At 39.7% G+C, this 20,728-nt stretch overlaps 2 protein-coding genes across 8 annotated transcripts in view; one reads left to right on the plus strand and one right to left on the minus strand.

The window, feature by feature from the left end:
• Qin (tudor domain-containing protein qin) overlaps nt 1–20,728 on the plus strand; it is a 153,537-nt gene that overhangs the window by 121,031 nt on the left and 11,778 nt on the right. The window lies entirely within an intron of this gene.
• Nucleotides 1–20,728, minus strand: part of LOC145939089 (uncharacterized) — a 56,752-nt gene that overhangs the window by 33,884 nt on the left and 2,140 nt on the right. Inside the window, exon 1 of one of the 2 annotated variants that reach the window (XM_083043183.1) lies at nt 18,046–18,374. The exons of the other annotated variant lie outside the window; for it this stretch is intronic. Within the exon in view, the coding sequence (XP_082899309.1) occupies nt 18,046–18,106 (61 nt within the window). The 5' untranslated portion in view covers nt 18,107–18,374. Of the gene's footprint in view, nt 1–18,045; nt 18,375–20,728 lie in introns of those variants that run through there. 2 annotated transcript variants of the gene reach the window in all.

Below are 20,728 nucleotides of genomic sequence, written 5' to 3' on the forward strand. Positions count from 1 at the left end.
TTTTTTCATACATTTAATAATCTGATCATTGACTACTGTGACTGTACATATTTTCTACTATTTCATCGATCCTCTGCTGTTGCGTATATCCAAAAGTAACATACCTTTCGCAATAAAACGTGACGCAAGATGGACACGCAGTTAGACGAAAAGAACGAATTTATTTTAACGTAACTTATAATACAGTAATCCTAATACGAATTTGCTGCGCCGTGTTTAGTTGTGTTTCTATCCTCAAGCTATGTCCGCATTTCTATTTTTGCAATTTAGGTATTCGCTATTTGTTTTTCGAATTTATGCCTTATGCGATTCTCGCGAACTGAAAATGGAGCTCTGTGAAAACGTGTCATAGGATAATAAAGAAGAAAAAGTTTACTCGAAAGAAATCGCATTTCATTTTTTGTTGAAATCTCGTTTAAAAGATTCTTGTACGAAAGTTCATTCTCAACTTTTTCTCTTAATTAAGTATAATTGTCTGATTTCAATTTCTATAATACACGAGAATATATGTGCCGCGAGTTTTTAGATTAGAAATGCGAGTGCATTTATTAAATACGTCTATCTCACGAAATAATTTTTAATTATACCTTAGAAAGATTTAAAAAAGTAATGTACATTACGAAGAACAAAAATACTATATTATGTAAAAAAAATCAGTCGACGTCCGCTTACATAATAGATAAATGAATTTTCGTAGCTCTAGGAGCTATAATGAGCGAAAAAAAGAAACTAAGCCGCGAATTGTCGATTAAGTCGATCGTTCTCAAAATGAAACGGCACGTAACATCGCGAGTAGGTAATAATTGGCGGCCACGTTTCTTCTCTCGGTGAAACGAGATCTCGGAGCGAATGCGAAAAGGCGAACGCAAAGAGGGAAGCCCCTTCGTCGTCGTCGTGTATACAGGGTGGCCTCGAACGTTCCAGCCAGACTTTGAGATCTTATAGGAAATTTAATTCTGAACAAAAAATTTCCTATAAACATGGGTCGAAAAATGCTTCCTTAAGAAGTTATCGCTCAAAAACCTCTGATAAAGGAAGAGCAAAAGGTGAAAAGAAAATGAAATAAAAAGAAAATGAAACTTAAAAGGAAGAGCAAAAGGTGAAAAGAAAATGAAACTTAATAAATTTCTTGAAAAAAACGATAAAAATAGAAAATAAAAATCTTTTTCTTTTATGAAAATAAAATAAATTTTTTTTAACTAAAATAGCACGTAATAGTAGAAAATGAATAAAGACATGAAAAAACTAACTGTTCTCAAAATGTCCCCCCCTAGCTCCAATACACTTTCGGCATCGAGTAATGACCGATCTAGTCGCTTTACGGATTTCCTCCTGATTCAACCTCAATCGATCAAAAGTCGTATTTATTTGTTGGATCAGATGTTCACGAGACTCGATTGGCGTTGAGTAAACTTCATTTTTCACTCTTCCCCACAAGTAAAAATCTAAATGGAAAAATGTGTAAAATAATCACGATTTCAGAGGTTTTTGAGCGATAACTTCGTAAGAAAGCATTTTTCGACCCATGTTTATAGGAAATTTTTTGTTCAGAATTAAATTTCCTATAAGATCTCAAAGTCTGGCTGGAACGTTCGGGGCCACCCTGTATATCCACGACGTATCGTCGCGTCGCGGTCGCGCATGCAGAAGTGAAAGTTCGAGGCTGATGAACGATATCACGCTCTCATAATGTCGAGGAGCGTCAAACGAATGTGTAAGTCGTAACATGCCTCGTCGCGTTAAAAAAAAAAAAAAAAATTTGTATGCCGAGGCGCTTTTAGAATCGCCGAAGAGAAGAGAATCGCGGATAGATTTTTATCTTGGCAAGTTTCAAGTGCACATTCTCGAAAAGTCGTCTTCGCACGAGCAATCGTGCGTTGCGAAATAACCAGCTCGCCCGTTTTACGTCTAGTCGTTTGTGCTTCGAGTTATCCGTGTCGAGCGCGCTTGGTCGAGCACGTGACATTATGTCTCAACTGTTGTAGGCCTCGTACAAACGCCCAAGATCCGTATTCAATGTCCGACTTCATGTTCTCCTCTCTTCCCTCGTATCAGGTATACAAAAGATTCGAGGAAGAAAGCGAGATGAGAAATATTCGCGCCAAGCTTCGCCCTGCTACAGATATTTGCGAACACTCTTCTGATTGTGAGATGAGAAGGGAATAATTCATCTCATGTCACGTCGTCGCATAACATCACTAACATATGTAAAACGCCGAGGTATCTTCGCGACTTTTAAAGTCCCTTTCGTACGCCGACTTGTATGAATGAACAAATTCACGACGATAGCATCTACATGCCGGAGGCCCAAACGCGAAGCATTCGGCAACGAGGTCAATGTCGCGCGAGCGTTTTCTTTCTACTCGACTGCTGGAGGCATTCAGACATTATGCAATCGCGGGATACGCTATATAGCGCGAGCCGGACCTCGAGACGGGCTCGATCGTACCTGTCAACTCACATCTGCAGTCTCTGAATATAATATATATCGATATAATAATCCCTTATTTATTATAAAAATATTAGAAAAAATATCAGAAAAGAATACGATTAATTGTGTGAGTTGTGAAAACGATGACCAATCGCGCCTGTGGAATCTCTCTCTGTTATAAAATAAACCAACGACGATAAAATTAAACGACCATACATGATAATGGGAAAATTATTTATTCGTGCGTTAAATATTCCGTGATAATGAAATTATTCTCTCGGCGGCAAGACGAGAGATGGAGAAAGAAAGACAATTTATTTGTACTTGATATAGGAGAGACGCGTTCTCGAACAGAAATAATACATGCAATTTCGATCGCCGATTTTATTCGTAATGACAGGTTACGGGAAACGCGGCAAATTGCACGTGCAGTAAAATATTAGAAAGTCGAGTCTGCGTCAGAAAATCTCGTATAAATTAATCGCGATACCGGTGTTTTAGCAGTGATTCTCAAGAAGAGTATAATCGCGATAATATAAAAAGCGAATCCGCGTCGGAAGGGCAGGAAGGGATAATTCAATCCGGACGATATTATGTAAACCTTGGATATTTTCATATATTTACAACTATACGCAAATGTACAAATCTATATCGTTGCGCTTTCCGGAATAATTTGTCGTGGGAGATTTGATTACGCGTTTACTTTTCACCCATCAAGTTTTAATCGGCTTACCGAATCATACCGAAAAGGTTTTCAGTTTTGTTAACCACGCCGCGACATAATCGGATTTAACACTTTGGAGGCGCGGCTACATCTGCACACCTGCTGGAACAGAGCAGGTTCAATTATATTAATTTTTGACAGCGCTCCCAATACGCGTCGTTAACGCTCGGAGCTGCAGTGTAATCAATGCAAATTAATTGCTTGGATGTCCCTAGAGAAAAGATGGGTCTATTTTGTTCCCTTTTTTTTTAACAATGTATTATCGAGAGGATCACAGGAAATTCGAGCCTCGATGACTCGCGATATAGTATAACGTTATCTTAATCGCCCTGGCAGACTTCGGGAGAGACTTGCCGTGCCATCATTCTCAGTTTTGTTTAAAAGATCTTAGGGATCATTCTTAGGGATTTTTCCGCGCGCGACTTTAAACGTCGCATTAAAATTTCTCATTCGTGAAACGTAACGGGGAGGCCTTAATAAAACGTACTTATTTTATTAAGGAACGCGCTGAAAAGTCCGCGGGGTGTCCCTTGCAACTCCCTCGTGTCGCAGCCTCCGGCATAAAAATTAGATCAACGCGAATTGAGAATAAGTCATCCAGCATTCTCGCACGATCGACTTCTCTCCAACGTGGAAATTCCCTGATTGAATTCCGAAGAGTCCGAGTGAAAGAGAAAGAGAGAGACGGGGGGGGGGAGCTATATGTCCTGACGATACTTATTACTTCCGCGAGAGAAAGAAAAGGGCGTATCAAGGGTGGAGGTGCGGGGAAAAGGGGGTTTGGCGAGTTGGAAGCGACGGGATTCAACGGCGGTAGTAACCCAAGGCTCTAAAACTAAAGCGGCAGCTCTGACAATTTCGATTTTACTGTCGCGCGTCCCTGATCCCCTCTCGTCAGTGGAAAAAGCCCGGACGCTCTCAGCCCGGCGACGCGGATATTCACGTTCAGGGTGGCTCATTCGCATTCAATCGCCACCGGTGATTGCCGGCCCCGAAATACGTGTAAAAGATAAGCGCGTCTTTGCGACCGAAAAAAATCAATGACGTCTTTTCAATGAGCAACAAGAGATGCGTCTCCATGTCGTCTGCGTCCGCCGACTGTAATTTTGTAGAGGATTGTCGTTTTTTCAGGAAAAGGTATATTTTTTTTTTAATTGGACGAAAAAATTCATTGTCAAGTCACGATACTGTGGAAAGGATCGAGTGAAATTACATAAAAAAATATTCAGTTTTTCAATTTAATAATTCTTCAGACAGCCTCGAGATTATTCGAGTCCGGTTTAAGTTACAGGGCAATCGATTGTATAAATGACGAAGAGTCGCTCTTTTTTTTAGATTATCTCACGCGGGAATCGTCGTATAATTGCATAAACAATTTGCAGGATTATCGCGATAAGCGATTAGCTCGCGACAAGTCGATGACTAACGGCGAGGAGAAAGTCATCGATTTTTCCATCGCGAAATGCGGACGATGTGCCTTGACTCTCGGGCCACCCTGTACATGCTCGTGAACACTAAAGCCTCCTACTCTTTACGAAGGGGGAGAGGAGGAAGACTGTTGCAATTTCAGTTAATACTATAAAACCTTCGTACGACGACGCCTGCGCCAGAGCGTACAAGTATATACTACGTCCAGGAAGGGGCACAGAGCGTTATTCTCGAACCGAGAGAAGGAGAGACGAAGGCGTACGCTCCTGGGTTCGTCCGAAGTTGTCGATGGAAAGCTTCGCTTTATGGCCTTTCGTTTTATACCAGCGCGAAAGTACTGTGCAGCGAAGAGATTCTCCTCTTCGCGAAGCGAATCCGACCTGCGCGATACGTAACTCGAGACTATTACATGTATACCCGCGAAAAACGGAGGCTGTAACAATCAGGCGGAGTTTGTGTAACAATTTCAATTTCTAATACAATCGACACGATGGAAATTCAATCTCGATCTATAATAGTCGAGCGCGAAATTCGATCGCGCGAGAGTTTACCTTCGAGGATACCTCAAGGAAATATCTCTCTCTAAGCCTTGAGCGAGATATTTTTATTTATCCTCCTCGCGATAATTCATAGATAGATGAAGGAAAATTAACAGAACATCTGGCGAGTAATTAATAGAAAGGAAATATGTCGATTCGCGTGGCTAAGAAATTTATCGGGTGCTTCACATTGGCTTTTCATCATCGACAGACGAGAAACGATGAATGAGAAACCGATCGACGAGAGAAATATTCCGGCTATGCAGATGCATTCTATATGCGTGCTGATATATTGACTATGTTCGACGACGTTCTGTATTTACGGTATGAAGTGTGGAATCGCGTCTCATTGAAATGAGATCTTTTTTTGTCTAGCTTTTTTCCCTAACTATGCGCTCATCAGCATTTTATTGCACCGATCGGTTGTTCACCGATTTAAATCGCTTTCTCTCACGTTCCGATGTTCCGATTCACTTGATTTGCGCAATCGATTAATACATTAATACATTAATCGATTAATATATTACGTAATAAAAATTTCTGCTGCGCTATAATAATTACTTTAAAATATATGTATATATATTTATTTTAAATACTGATATATATAATAGAAATAAATCTATTTTGTAATTTTGTAAAACAATGTGTGAAAAATTTCATAAATTTGAATTTCTCTTTTTATTTTCTAATAGTGTTAAAATTATTGGTACAGTGATTATTGAATCCATTAAAGCAAGGGACAAAGGCGCCGTGAGAAGTCATTGATAAGCAGTCTTGTGACTTGCTTTGCGCAATCTCGTTAATCCGTTCTAGCTCTCTTTTATAGCTCGCACGTATTTCCTTGTTGCGTAGATGTAAAAATGACTCACACGTTTAATCGCTCGTCATTCGCCAGGCGGATAATTTTTGCCCGCCCCGTGGAAAGGCAAGTGATCAGAAATAAACCGGTTCTCGCATTAGGCTCACCTAGCGCAAAATAATAGATTAAATTCGGCAGAATCGCAGATTATAATGCGCGGCGAGATCTAGCGTATTATGCAATATTCAGCGGCTTGAAATTTACAAGTCATTACGATCCCGCGGATTATTCTAACCGCGTTGTTTCAAAACCGCGCCATCGCGTTGAATCTAAGCCAAAATAACTCTTACAAATTGAGAGAGAGATTAAATTACTAAATTACTAATCCTGCAATTAATTTTAAATTCACTCGAGAAGAGATTCGTACAAGGTATTAAAATAATCTGGGAGATTAAGATTTTTTTTTGTCTTATTCTTAAATTCGTGAACCGATGCGACAGGAAAGGAAAGGAAATCGCACGAAAAAAAAAAAGGAGAAAACCCCAACGTAGAGTCAGACGCGAGGGAGAGAACAGGGCGGGGGATAAATTGAGACAGAGAGAAGTGTGTGTTTGTACCTCTTTCCGTCTTTTTCGAAGGAAAAACTCCTATTCTCTCGGATCTCGAGAGTTTGCACGTGCTTGGTGAGTCGGTGCCGGAATTAACGTTATTTCGACAAACGCACGAGGTGGTCCAGCGCCGCTTATCGGCGCCGCTCCGTCATCCGACTTCTGCGACGCTATATATTTATAGGGAATGTGTTGCCCGGTCTCGAGAAAGGAGCACGAAGTAGCCGCGAATTGGACGAGGCGAACGTTTTGTGTTCCGAGAATTTTGCGAAAATTCGTTTATCGATCTTCGATCAAATGTATAACATCCTCTCCGTCCTGACGTTCCGACTCGCACGTCGTATTCTTAAAGCGATTTCGCGAATAAGGAAAAAGTGAAGCAAGGGGGTAGGTTTTGCTCTCGGAAATCAAAGATACAAATTTGTTTACTTGCGAAATAAAATTTAAAAAAATACAGTTTTATTAATTTTACCTCTGATATATATTAGATCGGCTGAAAAGATTGTCGTGCAACTCGTCATGTTTAATGGTCGACGATATCGCAATCCGGATCGGAGCGAAACGGATCGTTCCGATTAGCGAGGTCTGTCAATCGTTCGAGATCATTAAGCCTTGTTCTCTTCTCGATTCGAGGCGAGGCGAGAGGGGGATACCAACGCGCCCTGATCTCACGATCTCTCGATTCCCGATCGACTTCAATGCAATACTCCTTTCATGGCGAACGTAGGATAAGGTCGGGCAATTTCGTAACGTCTGTTATGCCGTACGCTCATCAAAATGATTCAATATTCAAAAGTATCGGAGAGATGCTCCCAATACGTCGCGTACTCTAAAACGTACAAAGATATTTTATTAATATTAGACAATATTAATTAAATATCATAGAATAGATATATTAATTAATATTGTCTAGTATTAAATATTTTTAATTTATATTATCTCTCTAATGTTATTTAGAAATCTAAATTAGTAGACAAGTTATTGAAATTTAATAAAATTTCAAGATTTGATTATAAAGAAAAAAATAAAAGAAAATTGCGGGGTATTTGGAAAATAACTGGAAATGATGGAAATGCTAAACTATATAAATTCCAATACAAAATTAAAAATTATGACATGTTTAAGAGATTACGCCTGAGATAATGTTTGCGTGAATGAAAATGCGTAACGTTACACGGCGGAGATTACGAGTGCGTGCGAATAGAGGCGCTTGCGAATTAATATACGCACGCTGTTGTTACATATACGCATAATCGTGCCATGGGGAATGTAATTTTCGCGTTGTAAATTTGTAATTTTGACAGTTACCACTTACAAGTTACACACCGGTCGGCTGCATAACGCGCCTCGCTTCGTCGATATATGAAAGATATTTTATCGAACGATCGATACTCGAACTTTATAATTGGCCGCTAACGATACAATATATCGCCGCCTTTGTTTGAACACGAACGCGAAATAATAACGTGCGCAAACGCAGTACGCGATATAATTACGTATATTAATTAATGAACCATGCGAAAAAAGTCAAAAGTGAAAGAGTTACCGCGTATGAAAGCCGCAATCATTCACAGTATATACTTCAATTTTGTATATTACGTAAACTTCAACAGTATATACTTCAATTTTGCTCCGAATCTATTTATACAATTTATATCGAAGCTTTGCTGCGTTGAAAATTTTACGCGTTTTAGTCTGGAAAGTCGGAAAATCTACGAGTTTCGACGCAATTTCTACGCGACTTTGTGCGGAGCGGATATACACGCTCCGTATTTATTAATCCGACTCGCGCGTTTTATTTATAACTCTTCATGGCCGCGATATATTTCGCGTCTACCGGAACTAAATTGAATATAAGCCGAAGATTAAAGTCGACCGTATTTCTTGGTCACCGCGTATCCTCGCCGGTTCAAGGCAATCGCGTCGCAAAGTTTGGCAATGAGTAATTTTCGAGATTGGCGAGAGTAAAAAAGGCGTTTAATGACGCGAGATATGCGTTTGAGGATGAACAGGACGTGGATCAAGGACAACATCTTCTTCGTCATTAATCCGAATCGTCTTTAATTTCACGCATTCTCTGGAACATCGAACGCAAGGTTGGGAATACACTGCTTTGTATAGTCGGCAATTTATTATCGCGACGTATAGTATCTTTTCGCGAGGATAAGATAATCTACCGAGGCTACGTACGAGTTGATTAAAAAGAAGGAAGAATCCGATTTAACAACGGTAAAGGATAAAGTCGTTGTGAAAAATAGAGAAGGAGAAAGAACAACTCGAAGGCGACCTGCAACTACACAAGTTTTAATTTAAAGTTCGTCCGACGTTTATTTGAATTCTGTCGTAAAAGTTGATTTATCGCGCGTCCTCGTCACTAATATTAATTTCCTCGAGTTTGTGCGCTCGTTACACGTATACTTCAGTTTTATAGGATTAATAAGAACATTCGTGAAGCAGACTGAGAAGGAGAGAGAGAGAGAGAGAGAGCCTTAATCGGATTATTTATAAACAGAATGCACTCCCCGGTCGTCTTGATAAGCTCGGCTCTTCTCGTCATCGTGGCAATCTAGTGCGCGAAAATACGCTAGTCTCGCAGAAATAACATTTCAGCAGTTCGAGAATTTAAAGTCTTGTAGAATTAGTTTCGGATAAATCTTTGACTATTTTTAATATATGTTATTTTCTTCCAAATAATCGAAGTTTTCCGGTAATTAAAAATTCATGACGAGCTCGATTCGTAAAGAACACGCAAAATTCGCAGAATTCGAAAATTTATTGAACATTATTGCACGTGACAGGGGAGGATGTGACACGCGTGATGCCGGGAATAATCTCGCGAGTGCACGTTCTACGGCGGATAATCTCGTCGAGTCTTGGCACCGTCGCGGACACGACCTGGTGCTCTCTTATGAAATTTGTCAGAGCCACCGTTCTTCGGAGCGAGGAGAGAAGAAAAGATAAAGAGACGGGCACGAGCGAACGGGGGAGGTCTGAAAGAAAGTATGAAAAATAATCACAGAGGTTGGGAGAAGGAGGGAAATAAAGAGGAGCCTGAAAAAAGCCGCGAAAAATGCGAGAGGACGAATGGGTGAGGAAAGAGAGTCCGCCGCGAGGCTGGAAATGAGTTAATGAAAGAACCTGTGGATCTTGTGCGCGTTAACCCTTTACTCCCTCTCTGTACGAGAGACTACACACTGTGTATAAAAATAAGTAGTATAACGTGCTTTCATATTCGTGCGTTTTAGTCGTGAATGCGAAATTAAATTAGTCATCTCTGATCGGATATCGATGAGAGAAGCGGAAGAGAAGATGATCATACCCTCTCGCGAAGAACTCATCGGCGCCGTGTGCAATATTATCAATTCTCGCGAACATCTCGGCGGAGAGACACGTTTCTCTCCGAGACTTGTGTGAACAATAATTCAATTGAAAATCACATTACGCGTGCGTCTCGTATTAGGCGTCGAAATTTCCTCAAGGCTTTTCGCGTCGTCGTCGCGACGCCGAAACTTGTAATGTATAACATAACGGAGGTAAATATCGAAATTATATAGTCCTCGTGCAATGTATAACAAACTTCCGCCGACAAAGGAATCGAGGTCTTTCTCCGTTGTAAAGCCAGTCTTTGATCGCCTTCATTAACAAGTTCTCGCGTGATTATTTCGTAGAGAATACTGAGAATCGTATAAGAGAAAAAAAAGCAATTACCGACAAATTGGTGCATTTTTCACGACAATCGTGAAAATCATTATCCGCTAATTGCGGAACTCGAGAGATAATTAAATGAGAATTTATTTTTGTTCAATCATCGATAAACATAATTAACTACAGTCGTCAATTAAATCTATTGCGCATTTCGTCGCTATATTGTTTTCTGGTGCGACTTGGAGCGTTATTTTATTCGGCCATCTCGAGTGGTAAAAACCAGAGGCAAAGTCAGACAGAAGGAGATGAAAGGGAAGTTGCGCAGGTGCGATCGTGGTAAATAACGTTGTAAAACAATGAACAATGACTAGTGAGAGCGCGAGTTGTTAGTTGATTCTCAGAACTTGAAAAGTGGACTCGCTGTATCTCGCTGGACTCCAAAAAGGCAAGAAAATCCGGAAAAAAAACAAAAAAAAAATGGTTGCTCGCTCTCTATATAAATCTTACTTATCGAGTTACATCGCGCAAATATTCGAACACCTTGATTAATCCGGAGCAATTGACAGATTAATAAAAGCATGTGTATGTGTGATTTAGAGGGCTTGATTTAAACGACCAGTTTAAGACGGCAAACCGGTCGGAATCGACCTACTCGGCAAATTCTCTCGTACCTATATAAATGTTCGCCGTACCTTAATCGCGTCTGACTAGATGCTGAGCTGCATCTCTTTGTCCGCGGACTCTCTATCTTGTTCTCTCTCTTTTCTGTCGACGCTCTCCGCGTAAACTGAAATGCATCGTATCCGCGCGGCGCAACATACACATACGTAATCTCTCTTGATGCAATCAGAAAAATATGCCGCCCGCGTGGGAGGGGAAATAATGCATTTTTCCTTTCACCCGTGTGTAACGCGTGATCGTGAGCTATGCTCTGCTCTGCGGTGACGCTAAAGCGCGCGTTTTCATCCGCGGGGATATCTGGAAAACGGAACGTCGCTGCTTCTCTCGTTCCCTCCGGGTATGTAGGCTAGTTGCACGGGATTAAAAAAAAATGGTTCAGCCTCGGGTTACACTTGGATTATACAGCGCCGTTATGTACTCGCCTGCTTTATCCAGCTACTACGCTCTATTAAGATCATGACTCAAACCCCTCGATCGAGTCTCGTTAAGGCTCTCGTGCCGGTTCGAAAGGTCGCACCTTCGCTCCATCAATCGATCCCGTTTATGCACACGTAATTTTCTCCGATACCACTTTCTGTTGCGCCGGCCGCAAACTTGATTTTCCGGAAAGTTGGGCGCGACCTTGCTGATGAGATCGCATTTTCCGATGCAAATCTTCGATCTACGACGCGGGCAAGGTCAATGACAGACACGCCCAGGGATTTGTCGACGACGAGATTACACGTAACCGATAAAATCGGGCGAAAGAGCTCTGTCGAAGAAGAGAACTTCGTTCTTTCGAGATCTCTCTCTCGTCGAGAAAAAGCTTTCGCGAGAGATTTTTAGCATGCTATATTTTTCTGATCCTCTCTCTCACGGCAACTGTTGGAGGAGAGACGAAAAACATCCTTTTCTGCGACGAACGTTTCACGAAACAGATCTGTTCCGGTGGCTGTAAAGTACAGGGTGTTCGAAAAATAAAATCATATTACAGACGTAAGAAATTAGAAGAAAAGTATTATTAAGTTTCTTCTCTCTCTCTCCAACAAAGTCTATATATGTGTTAAGAACGATGTCGAGAGACGATCTCTATTCTATATTCGTATAGAGATTGATTTCTTCATTTTCCCGATCTCGATTACATCAATCAAGAGATTGCGCGAACGTGAAGCTTTATAACATTGCATAGCGATTGCATCCGAGTCGCGGCGATTACCGTATAATTTAGCGAACGCTAAAAGTAACGAAATAAATAAGGATATATATATTTTTACTATAATATAATTCCATTTGTTCCGCGTCCGTAAATTGTTCCTTTCTCTCTCTCTCTCTCTTTCTCTCTCGCCTCTCTCGTCTCTTTGGAGGAGCCAGCTATCTCTTCGCGCACGGTATATAAGCAGGATTTAAGCAAACCGCCTCGAACAAAATGCCGGATTACAAACAACGGGGCGTAGCGAGATCGTAGATTACTTCTTTGAGCGGTGCGGCTAATCTTCGCGGTGAAACGTTTCGAAATTCATCGCCCTCGGGCATTACTACCCCCCATCTCTCCCCCTAGATCGTCGTCGTCGTTGTCATCGAATCGAGCGCGAAATACGCAATACAATTTCAATTAATCGATCACGTCCGAATCGGAAACACGTTCGACGTCGAGTAATATATGCGGCGTCTCTCTCGCCGTAAAAGTTTATGATTATAAATTCTAAATTGGATGTATACATATATACGTGGGAGTCTCGTGGTAGTAATAATGCAGGCTCGATATTATTTATTATGATTACAGATTAATTATTGCTAATAATTACCATGAATGATATGCGTTCGCGTTGGGAAAAGAGGCGAGGGGAGGTAATGTCGCTTATTCATATTCACAATAGTGCCGGTGCACAAGTCGTCGTGAATATGTTTATTAGGTGCAGGCGGTGGCGAACGCACGAAATGAATAACTTCTCTAACTGATTTCGACAGCAATCACGAACTCGGCATCGATCTCGACAATCGACACCTCGGGAGAGAGCTCTCTTGTTCACTATTCTGTGTTTGTGTATTTGTGTGTGTCTGTATATGTGTTTGTGCGCGCGCGCGCACATCTGGCCGACGCCCATAAAATAATATTTGCAACGGTATCATCGATCGTTACACACACGCGCGCGCGCAGACAAACACACATGTACAAATATATATATATTTCAAAGCTGGTCCGCTCGTCGCGATAGATGAAAAGATGAAATATGTACATATGTGCGCATACACGGTATGTATAGGACTGTAATGGAAATAAATTTCTCTTATTTGCGCGCGCGCGGACCAACGAGATCTTGGGAGGAATAATTGGAGCGCATTCTTTATGCCGTTAATACCACGTTACGTATTACTATAATGAAATTTGCGCGCGGGGGGTAAAAGTAATATGCCGGAGGAAAGACAGAATCAAAGAGCGATAATCTTCCGTTCGTTCCATGTTGCTTTCCACGCTTTTCGACGATTGTATACGTTATTTCGAGGGTTTCAGTAACTTCAATTTGAGAGGAAAATAAATAAAAATCTTATTTTTTTTAAATATATAAAAGAAATATATCAAATACAATTTAACAGAGAATTTTTCTACGAGAGAGTAACTTTATATACTCGTTCTCTGAATCGTTTCCGATCGTATGTGTCTCAATTTGTGGCGCCGCGAAAACACTAATGTTGCAGGGAGGTTTCCCGCATCCGGACGCGAATAGAAAACTCTTTCGCGGCAAGAAGGTTGCGGTCGTCTTTTTCTTCCCACTTGTACACCGTAAAATGCGCAGGAAGGAGGGGAAGAAACCGAGGAACTTAATTCATAACTCGGCTCACGACTTCAAATTTCCCCGCGGCCTTATTGTCATGCTCGATCTCGCGACCAGGAACGTGGCGCAAGCCCGTTGTCATTAATACACGTGCCTTTACATACATACATATAGGTACGTATGTCGCATTCGCGTGTGTCTCGAATACAACGACCGGGAAATGAGATTGTGTGCGTCTCTCTACGCGTTATTGTCGCGATGTCGAAATGGAATCGATGGAATCGTGATACCGCGCCAATAGAACAGGATATCAACACAACAATCTGTATTATTTGTCCATTAAAATTTTTATTACCACCGTAATAGGTATTATTTTGTTTTCAGGCATATCTCTCCTAACTGTGAAATTGACACATTGCGAATTAAAAAATTGCTACAAACGTTGATTTTTTTTACAAAATGGAATTTCCATTGATTTTTTTTACACATAAAACAGCTGTCATCTATCAGAGAATTTCTCAGAGAATTTTTTCGGAAATAAGTGTATGCGATTGTTCATCGAGATTCGACAGGCGCGACAATCCTTTCGCGGATGAACAAATTATATATACGCGATATGTGAATCCCGCATCTTCGCGGAGAGTAATGCATTATTCTTGCGCGATATATTCTACCTATTCATTATCGTCGGCGAGCATTTCGTGCAGCGGAAGACATTACGTTTGCACTATGCGAAGCTCGCACGATGCATCGTGTGAAGCAACGCGATTATTGTACTGACAGATGTATAATAAACAGCCGAGATATATAAAGACATACGGATTTTACAACTTTATCGCATGATGTCAGAATTACGGAGACACATACATCCTACAATTCCAATAAATCAAAATGAAATCGAGATAAAATCTCGATAGATGCTAAAACATATCGAAAAAATTATTAAAATAAATCAAAAAGTCTCTGATATATAAGTACAAATTCAGGTATGAAAAGGATAGTAACAGGCGCAGATATTAAGTATGATACAAATTATTTTTAAATTTCTCCATACTTATTTTGCATAATAATCAAAATATCAAAATAAGTATAGAAAAAATTAAAGATATAATTTTGTTGCATCTAATATTTGTCTTTTCATTCCTGAAGAAAAATGATCATTTGCCTCGCAGTAATATATTGTCTTCGATTCAGAATTCGCAAAACTGGCTTTCCAATCACTGTTAGACTAATTCTATACTATTTCATACAATCGTAGACATCATTATCGCAAAGGGTATAAAGGAAATTATGCGAATCGGATAATAGTGGGGTTCGTTTCCTCCTCGGAGCCGGGGTTTCTTCCGCCCCGGACGATTACTTCCGCGAGAAGTTAATCGCGTTCGCGCGTTTCGTTATCAACGAGGCAAACAAAGCGATGCGAGCGAATCAGATAAATGGGACGTGTTTCTTGTATATATTGTATATATCCTAAAATCGAGACGAATGTGTTCGTAGTTCGGAACAAATCTGCACCGTACACTCGTAAAAAGTCTACGTACGCTTTTAACGCGTGCACGCTTTTACGGATATATATACCCGCATGGCGATATAGTGATTTAGAGCGTGCGAATTTTTATTCGATCGGAAAGGCTCAGAAGTTTATAGCGTCCCGCTGTAGTTTATAGCGATCCACGTGTTTTAAACGAAGCGAAGCGAGAAAACGCGAATTGCGCGTGCAGTTACGCGAGAATGCGGCTGCGATCATCCCCGAGAGAGATTTATCCAGGTAGAATAGGCGGATGAAAAGTCTCTTCTCGATGGACACGATTGAAAATCGCTTCGCGAAGAGTCTATGTCTCTGTCCATACCTCATGCGTGGCTCGATCAATTATTATCCTTTCGATCTATCCTCGCGTCGATCACGAACGCACGGAGGTGAATCTACTTAATCATCCTTAAAGGGAACGAGGTTGAGAGATCCTTGAGCGGGGATAGGATTTCTCTATCTAGATCGCCGACGTGTAAACAGCTCGAAGTGAAACGCCTTTCAAATCGATCACGGGACGAATCATCTCACTTTTTTTTCCCCGCCCTACAGAAGACTGTTGCATACCGGGATTCTGTCTGTCGTACTTTTCCAACAACAAAATCAAACACGATAAATACACAATAAGTGATTATTTACGATAGTTAATTTTAATGACGTTAATTTTTATCAGACTTGATTGATGGGGTAGAATCGAGTGAATAATACCCAATTATTTCATCCAATCATCAAGTAGTTTGATAATATAATAAGGGTCTGAATGCAGTTGTATCGCTATTAATTTTTCCATTTCAGTCGACTATTATTTTTTTTTTCTTCTTTTACCGGGATTTCGTTATCAAGTTTTGTCGTACGCAACGAGCGCAACATGCTCGCAAAACAGAGGGAAAGAATTCTCCGGATTTGTCTTTGGAGAGGGATGTTCGAGCGGTAATTGAGACAATGTTCGATGGATGGGGGGGGGGGTTGTTTTCAGGAAAAGTCCGCCGTGTTACTTTCATTCTCTCTCTTCTCCGATATATTCTGGTCTTAGTCGCGCAACTTTTCCCTTTTTTTTTTTCCTTTTTCTGTCCTTTTGCTGTCGGTCGTTCGATCGATGTCGTGCTCAAGGGATGATACAAATAAAGAGGTAGAGAAAGAGAGAGATAGAGAGGCAAAGGGATGAAAAAGGAGTAAAACCACGCATTGCCTTTTCCGCCAATTTTTTTGCGATACGCGCGTATACGAGTACGATTATTGCTTTTTAGCGCACGAAACGTTTTATTGTCCATTATACCGAGATATCAAGCGGAAGATGAGGAAAGCACGTAGATAAATAAATAGATAGATCTGAGCAAAGGGGAAAGAAAGGAAACTGCTATGCCCAGGGACATTTTTGTCGCAAACGACAGAAATGAAAGCGGCAAAGAGATCATGGATCGACGATCCTTTCGAGTTTCTGATTCACTTTGATTGAATCTTTCATTTTTATCATCGATTATCATTCCTCGGATATCTTTTAAGACTTAACGCGCGGCGATCGCCTTTTTGACCCATTTTGATATTGCATTTAGCAAATATGCAAACATCTAAAAGTGGCATAGCTATAGTAAATATACATACTTCTAAAAGTAACAGATTGATAGCTAAAAAAATCCTTTTCAGTTTTAAATTTATATGAGAGATGATTCAGTTTTATCGATATTAAAATTGATGATTTACATACTTAGACAATTCACGATAGATTTCATAGAACAAAATTTAATTTTATATGTCATATATTTTGATATACATTGTGTATTCTATATAATATGAATTCTATATTTATATTCTGATTCTTCAAACCTTTATATTATATAACTATTATAAAATAGTTATATAGATATATAGACTATTTTATAATAGTTATATAGATTGAACTAAATTTATTTCATTATAAAATAGAATTTTGTCCCGAATTATACATATATGGATCGTGTCTAAAGTGTGAGGCTTTAAATTGAAAAAAATTGATTTCTACAGCGAAAGAAACTTATATAAGCAGACATTGTATAAAAATAATATTTTTCTGTTTTTATCATAAAATGTGTGATAAAAATTAATTTATTATAAATATATAAATTTATAATCATTATACATATAAGTACACCCTTGGTAATGTTAATTATTTTGAGTTTAAAATGAGTTATCTTAATCACATCTTTATTAAATTGATAATTTTGCTTTAGTAAACGTTTATTCACTTTCGAGTATACTAGAAGATCATCTTTTGATTCATGCATGTGTGTATGTCTAATTTTTTATGGTTAATTATTGCATAAGCAGTAATAGACAGGCAAAATTATTACATTAAAGATAAATGGAAAGACATTCTGGACACATAGTCGCGACCTGCGATTCAAGTTCTAGCTTTGCGAAGAGTCAGCGCGATCTTGTTTAACCTGTGTTAAACCAGCGAGATGGAATGAGAATTCTCTTTAATGTTTTCGTGGCGCAACGTTAATTATGCTGCGCAAATAGTCGAAGGATGGTCTAGAGTCTAAAGTCTAGAAGGAGGCGGATAAACCAACGAATATATCGGTGCGGTTTGCTCGAAAGCGCAAATTAAGTTCATCCGACGAAAACGCATCCGCGAATCGTCGGTGAATCGGTCAACAGTTTAATTAAAAAGAGATCGCGGCCTTCGCGAACGATGTCTTCGACATCGCGTGCGTTCTCCATTCACTCGATGCTGTAATAATTTACACTCAAACAAACAGAAAGACGCAGACTCCGATGTGCGAGCCATTAAAATAAGAAATAAAAAAAAGAGATGAATAAGATTTTTTTGTCTTTTTCGAGCAATGAGATGAGCTAGCTCTCTGTCAATTTTCACGCCGAAAATTTCGGGGGGTAGCGAAATTTCTTTGTGTTCCCAACAAAGGACTCACCAACGATAGTCAAGAGAAACGCTGCACTCGCGATGATGATCGCCACGCAGAGGAGCCTCATATTATTATTGCCTCTCCTCCCTCGCTCGTCCGCTTCTTCGGTCCTCTTTCCTCGGCAGGTCCACCCTTACGACCCGCGACTTCCGGTGTTAGCACCAGCAAGAACTACGATCGCGGACGCATCGTCGAATCGCTACTTTTCGCGTCGAGTTCAACTCTCTTCTCGAAGGCAAAAGCACGCGAGTGTACTCGCGCCGGCGAACGAAACGTGCGTCTGTCGTCTCGACTGTGTGCGATCGGTCGCTCGGGACGTGAAAGACTGAGGAAAGGTGGCTCGCGAAGCCAGATAGTATTAGCCTCGCGTACAACAGTGTGTACGGACTCCCTGCCGTTTTACAATCTCCGCTCCGCTACGAGAGAGGAGCCCAGTCTCTTTCCCTTCGCGGAGGGATCCTCCTCGAGGCGATTCGCGACTCGACCTTCTGTCGGCCGCAATAACAACGACGTATCCTCGCGCGAGCTAAGTCTCCTCTTTTGGCATGTCGAGAACAAATTCGTCCTCGTTCGATAAACGCGCGTCTCTGCTACCAGAAAATCCCGCGTGTCGGATGAATCACAAATAAGGAGCTCCGCGTAAATACATTTTTGCGGATTCTGCGCTTAGCAAGCTGCAAAAATGTTTTTAATCTATTTTTTTTATTCTAAAAAAATATTACAATATAAGAAAGAAAATTAAAATTGTGAAATTCAATATTATTATTACATCAAAAAATATACATAACTTTTCTCTTTAATTAATTAATCTCTGACAAAATGATATTCATAAACTTAGAATGTTGTGCAGAACGAATTTTTTGCTTTATATTAAGCTTCAAAAAAATGTCTTATTCTACACAATACATATACATATTTGTGATTTGAAAAAAAATTGTCAAATGTATCTAAACGAAATAATATTACGCGTTGGCTTAAACTTTTTTAACAATTTCCATACATATTCGTCCCTAATGGTGCGACTCGCTACGAATGAATTGATTGTCCCGTATCTAGAACAAAGGTTCGCGCTTTCTCTCCACATTTCGAACGAACGTCCGTCTTTGTCTGCAGTCATTCATCTCAATTGCCATTGGATTCAGCTACACTTTCGTCAATCAACGACATATTTTCACATACTCTCTTTCCGGTGCTACGTGCAACTCGAAAGCGCACGCTGACATTCTCGAAGCGCGTATATTGCAGATTGAAAAAAAAAATTGTAGTTGATTTTTATCGCCTTTGTTAATTAATTAATATATATTGATACATCGTTGATTGAATCGATGCGCCTTAAATCTACGGAGGACTATTACGTTTTGCAAGAAAAAAATCGATTACAAATTGATAAAAGGACTTGCAAATCTGTGCAAAGATGCAGTTGCACGAATTTGTCGATTCATTATTAAAAAAATAATTGAGTAGTTGTGACGAAAAAAATATTTCCTACAAACCGCGATAGTGCGTAATGTTGTACATACACTTTGTTGATTCCGTCGATTCATTCCGAAAGCGAAGTGGTAGAGCGACCTAAGAGTTTGTTGAAGCAACACACGGCGAATTTAAATGAAACTCGCGAGGAAAATAGGAAACCGCCGAGGAAATTCACGAGTGCGAGCTCCATTCCGAGAGACGCACCCTCGTAATAATATTTTTCCATATCAAACTATTTACGCGAATGGAATGCATATATTATCATGAATATATTTCTGCGACATTCGCGCATTCGGTTTTTCTTTCTCGTATATATAGTCTCCGAAAAGCTGCGTTACTGTATATACTTAATAATGAGGAAAATCTATTTTATTCTTTTTAATTTATCTCGTTATTTTGTCAAAATATTTTTTGAAGTTTGCTGTAAAATTCACTTTCACAAATTCACTGCTTGGTACTAAAATATTCTGCAAACAATGTACTATCGAAATATATAAGCGATGGATTTTTGGCTCGCCTTAAAATATTAAAAATCGATACTTTGTTGCTGCAGACCCTATACCGCGCATACATAAATTATGTATATTATATAAAAGAATTTGTACGCTGGTGTCTGGTTTTGGTACCAAAATATTATGCAAACAATGTACTATCGAAATATACATAAGATGAATTTTTGGTTCGTCTTAAAATATTAAAAGTCGAGACTATGTCGCCGCGGACTCCATGCGGCGCATTCTTATACAAATTCTTTTATTTAATATACATAATTTATGCATGCGCAGTATAAGGTCCGCGCCAACAAAGTATCAATTTTTATTATTTTAAGGCGAGCCAAAAATTCATCTTATGTATATTTCGACAGTACATTGTTTGCATAATATTTTGGTACCAAGTAGACACCAACGTACAAATTCTTTTATATAATATACATAATTTATGTATGCGCAGTATAGGGTCCGCGGCAACAAAGTATCAATTTTTATTATTTTAAGGCGAGCCAAAAATTCATCGCTTATATATTTCGATAATACATTGTTTGCAGAATATTTTGGTATCAAGTAGACACCAACGTACAAATTATTTTATACAATATACATAATATAAAATGCGCCGCATAGGGTCCGCGGCGACATGGTGTCGACATTTAATATTTTAAAACGAGCCAAAAATTCATCGCTGTTATATTTCGATGGATATTTGGCTCGTCTTAAAA

The sequence above is a fragment of the Prenolepis imparis genome, unplaced genomic scaffold (assembly GCF_030444845.1).
Source record: "Prenolepis imparis isolate NDT839.2.m4 unplaced genomic scaffold, iyPreImpa1.0 SCAF_7, whole genome shotgun sequence".
In the NCBI taxonomy this organism is placed as follows: domain Eukaryota; kingdom Metazoa; phylum Arthropoda; class Insecta; order Hymenoptera; family Formicidae; genus Prenolepis; species Prenolepis imparis.